The following is a 4,056-nucleotide window of genomic DNA, read 5'->3' on the forward strand; positions in this document are numbered from 1 at the left end:
AAAAAAAAAAAAAAAAACAACACCCCACACACAAATGGCACTTAAAATTTCAGCTACCTTTTTTTATTATTATTATTTTATTTTAAAATACCACCAGCAACAAACTCCTTAGCAAAAGAACTAGCATCACACTTAGTGGCAAAAAGAAACAAACAAACAAATCATCAAAAACACTGTCAATAAAGTAATGAGAGTGCCCAGTATCACCCATACATAGTACTTGGCTGTCAGTAAAGCCGTAGACTAGTCAAAGATGTCCAGAATCATTGATAGTACGTGACTTTCTGTCAGGATATACCATGAATCAAAAAAGAGAAAGAAACAGGGGACATAAAAATTTGAAGACAAGGGACACAATTGTTATTATTTGCAGTCATCATCACAGAATACTTAAGAGGACCAAAGAGCATCAACTGTAAAAGCCATGAGAAATAATGTTACTAGTTATGAGCTAAAACAGCAAGAATACATGCTATGATAAAGAATCCTATTTTCAACAACAAAAAAACAAATAATTAGGATAAAAATGCATAGGAGAGCGGCCAGCAAGATGACTCATTCAGTAAAGGAACTGTTGGAGAACTGAGTTCGACTGCAGAACTTACATAAAAGTAGAAGAGAAAACAAATTCCCCAAAGTTGTCCTCTGACCTTTACATGACACATGTACTTCCATACACATATCATACATACACAAGATAATAAACAAATAAGAGCATGGCCGGCCGGGCAGCGGTGGCGCATGCCTTTAGTCCCAGCACTTTGGGAGGCAGAGGTAGGCGGATTTCTGAGTTCGAGGCCAGCCTGATCTACAGAGTGAGTTCCAGGGCAGCCAAGGCTACACAGAGAAACCCTGTCTCAGAAAAACAAAACAAAACAAAACAATAACAACAACAACAACAAAAAAAACAAAGACAAAAAAAAAGAGGAGCATGTAGAATTTTCCTGAAGGAAGTAAATAGGGAGCAAAGAAAAAGAAAAACAGAATTTTAAGATAAAGTAATCAGTAAGACATTTCTGTGAATTTAGGAAATTTGTCTGCAGACTGGATATTACACATAGATGGTATATGATACTACCACTATTACATTGTTTCAAATCATTTCTTTTGTTCAAGTAATTCTAAAGTACTTATAAATAGAATTTTCTCAAAAACAGTCTAGTCCCCACCCTGAAAAAAAATGTCAGGAAGAGGGATGATTCAAGACTGCTAAATAGTGACAGCTTAAAACAGGGTGACAGATAGAGGACTATCTCAGTACTAATTCTTCAGTGCATACTCTGGCTTTACCTGTCAGTTATCAACACACCCTCTGGCCCAGCAATTCCACTTCTAGGAATTTATTCCATAGATACTTATTCAACAGGCTTTTTATTTTTTATATTTACTTATTCATTTATTTATTTATTGCCTCCTACCATTTGGCATGCCCTGGAATGCAGAGGTGGAGAAAGCAAGCTACCCTCCTTGCATTTCCATTCTTGTTGGGGAGGAGATAGGTAAAGCAACTCAACAAGTATTGAGCATTACAGCATTACAAGGTCAGGTAAGTAATAAGGTAAACAGGGCTGGGTTGGCCTCAGTGAAGCACCGGAATGTCTTGTAAAGGGAAAAACAACTATGGAGTAATGGTCCGATCTGGCCTTCCTTCATTATGCTTTATTCCCCTAAAGCCTCTGTTCATTCAGAAGATGTGGGCACCATTTGAATGCTTCTCTTTGTCCCACAGTATTAATCAGGTCCTTTTAATACAAGGAAGGTGTCAGAGCAGTATTCCCGCTCCCTCCCAAACATGACTGTGCATAGCAATTTGATTTTTTTCAACAAAAGAATTTCTAAGTTATCTAAGCTATATGCAAAGCATATGAATAAAAGTGTAATCAAATAATCGAGGCTTTTTAATGCAGGTAAACTTTTCTTAAGAGAAAGTAAAGAGTATGTAAGTCTTTCAAAAGATTGATCACCTGCTAGTAAATTTTTAATTACATGTTATCCATTTATTTTGTGTGCATGTATGTGAGGTGGACTGCATGGAGGTCAAAAGCCAACTTATGGGAGACAGTTCTCTCCTTCCACCAATAAGTCACAAGGATGGATCTCAGGTCATTAGGCCAGATGGCAGGAGCCTTCACCAGCTGGGCAATTTCGCTCACTCTCTGGTAGTTAATTTTACCCACAAACTGCCAGCTCTGGCTCTTCTGCAAGATTAAGAATCACTGACTTAAAGAGATCTCTGCAGTTTAAATTCATGATCTTTTAAGCATAGAGCTTCAAGCTCTGGTTTTCTTTCTTGGGTAAATGTTTAACATATACAACGAACAATCAATTGATGCAAAAAGAAATGATTGTTGCAATTCTTGACTTAGGAACGTTGCAAACTAATATCTCTGATCATACACTATCAAGGCTTCAAAACTGCCAACAAAGACAACAGACTACAAATTGTCAAATTAAGAACCAGCATAGAGGGAAAGAAACTCATCCCTATGAAACATGCTATTCAACTTTGAAATCAGCTTTACATAACTGCCTCTTCTCCATCCTAAAAGGAGGATGCAAACCTAACTAACCGACCAATCCCGGAGGACTCCAGGACTTTACAGAGTGATTCTCAATGTCCAATTCCTGTGCAGATTTCAAGTGCCTTGTAACCACCTGCACAGCCAACCACCAGTTATCTCCAACAGCTGAGAAGGGATGCATGCATCCATCCTTTCCTTTGGATTCTACAAATGGCTTAACCCTCGAAAGAGGGTCAGCGAATGCTGCTTTGACCTGGGATGAGCTAGTGAAGGGAAGGACCAGACAGGAATTGCTACTGAGCTCTGTATAAGGCAAAGGCAAAGAAGGCGAACTGGCTAAGAGCACTTGCAGGGTCTGCAGTTCACCCTGCGTGGTCCTCTACTTAAGGGCAGCCTTTCAAACTCCTCGGGAGACTCTTTCCAGAGCCAGTCAGGAATACTGGGCCCCTGATTACTACTGACCCAACTGCTAAGTATCCCTGCGGGCTAACCTGATAAGGGTGCAGATACCAGCCAGGGTGCTGGGTGGGTTAGTGAGAAGCCCGTGGAGGGAGTTGCGGGGTGGGGGTGGGAGGAGGTGAGATAAGGGTTGAAGGAGAGCTCCAGAGGCAGGTGTTTGGGTGAAAGGATGGGGTCGGACTGTCCCTGCGGGCCAGACGAGGGGAGGTAGTGTGAGGAAGGGTCGAAGAGGACGCCGGGAGGATGGAATCCTGTGATGCTCCCGCAGCAGATCTCAGAAGGTGGGAGCCTGGGACTACCTGCCCTCCAGGTGAGGGGCCCGCGCGTGTCTGCGCCGCATCTCACCTGCCCAGCGCCCGCTTCATGCCCGCGTCGGATGCGCTGTGCGGCTCTGCCGTCCCCTTGCCCGCCAGACGCAGGTTCTGCTTCAAGCTGCAGTCGGCGTCCAGCGCCGCGGCGGCCGAGCCGGAGGAGGACGAGCCTGAGGCGGCGCAGCGCTCATGCTCCAAGGTGACGGGCTCGGTCCGCTTCCTCATCCCGCGGCCCTGTCGGCCGGCAGCTCTCGGCGCCCTGGTTTCGCCCGCCCGCCTGCGCCGCACTCGCCGCAGTCGCCGCCGCTCACAGCCGTCACCACTCGGAGCCGGGAGCCTACTGCCCGTCACATCCCAGCCCCAGGCCGCGGCGCCCGCTAAGGACCAGCGCCGGAGGCCGGTCGGCCACCGCGGCCAATCAGCGCATGAGTACCGGAAGCCCCGCCCCAGACACGCCCACAGTACCTCCGCTCCACAAGCAGCTCGCCCAGCATCCCCAGCGCCAACAACAGCCATCTTGGAGCAGGGCGGAATAAACTGAAACTGCGGGTCATTTTCAGGGCAAGGGCTAATCTGAAGGGTCTTGCTGCTTTAAGGAAGCGGATTAGGGTCAGTTAGGGGTTTCCTGCTGGGTTGCTTTAGGTGCAACTCAGATGTCCTATGCCTACGAACTGAGGCAGGCCCCTATCTAAGTGGTCCGAATGGGGAGGATGCAAGGGCTCCACTCCTAACCGCAGATGTTCTATAGGTTTGATATACTCAGC

At 45.8% G+C, this 4,056-nt stretch overlaps 1 protein-coding gene across 1 annotated transcript in view; it reads right to left on the minus strand.

The window, feature by feature from the left end:
• The window catches only part of Abhd12 (abhydrolase domain containing 12), a 69,525-nt gene extending 65,789 nt beyond the window's left edge, over window positions 1-3,736 (minus strand). The window contains exon 1 of the mRNA XM_031372203.1: window positions 3,327-3,736. Coding sequence (XP_031228063.1) covers window positions 3,327-3,517 — 191 coding nt within the window. The 5' untranslated portion in view covers window positions 3,518-3,736. The remainder of the gene's footprint in view (window positions 1-3,326) is intronic.
• Window positions 3,737-4,056: the final 320 nt, after the last annotated feature.

This window comes from Mastomys coucha, unplaced genomic scaffold (genome assembly GCF_008632895.1).
Source record: "Mastomys coucha isolate ucsf_1 unplaced genomic scaffold, UCSF_Mcou_1 pScaffold15, whole genome shotgun sequence".
Lineage (NCBI taxonomy): Eukaryota > Metazoa > Chordata > Mammalia > Rodentia > Muridae > Mastomys > Mastomys coucha.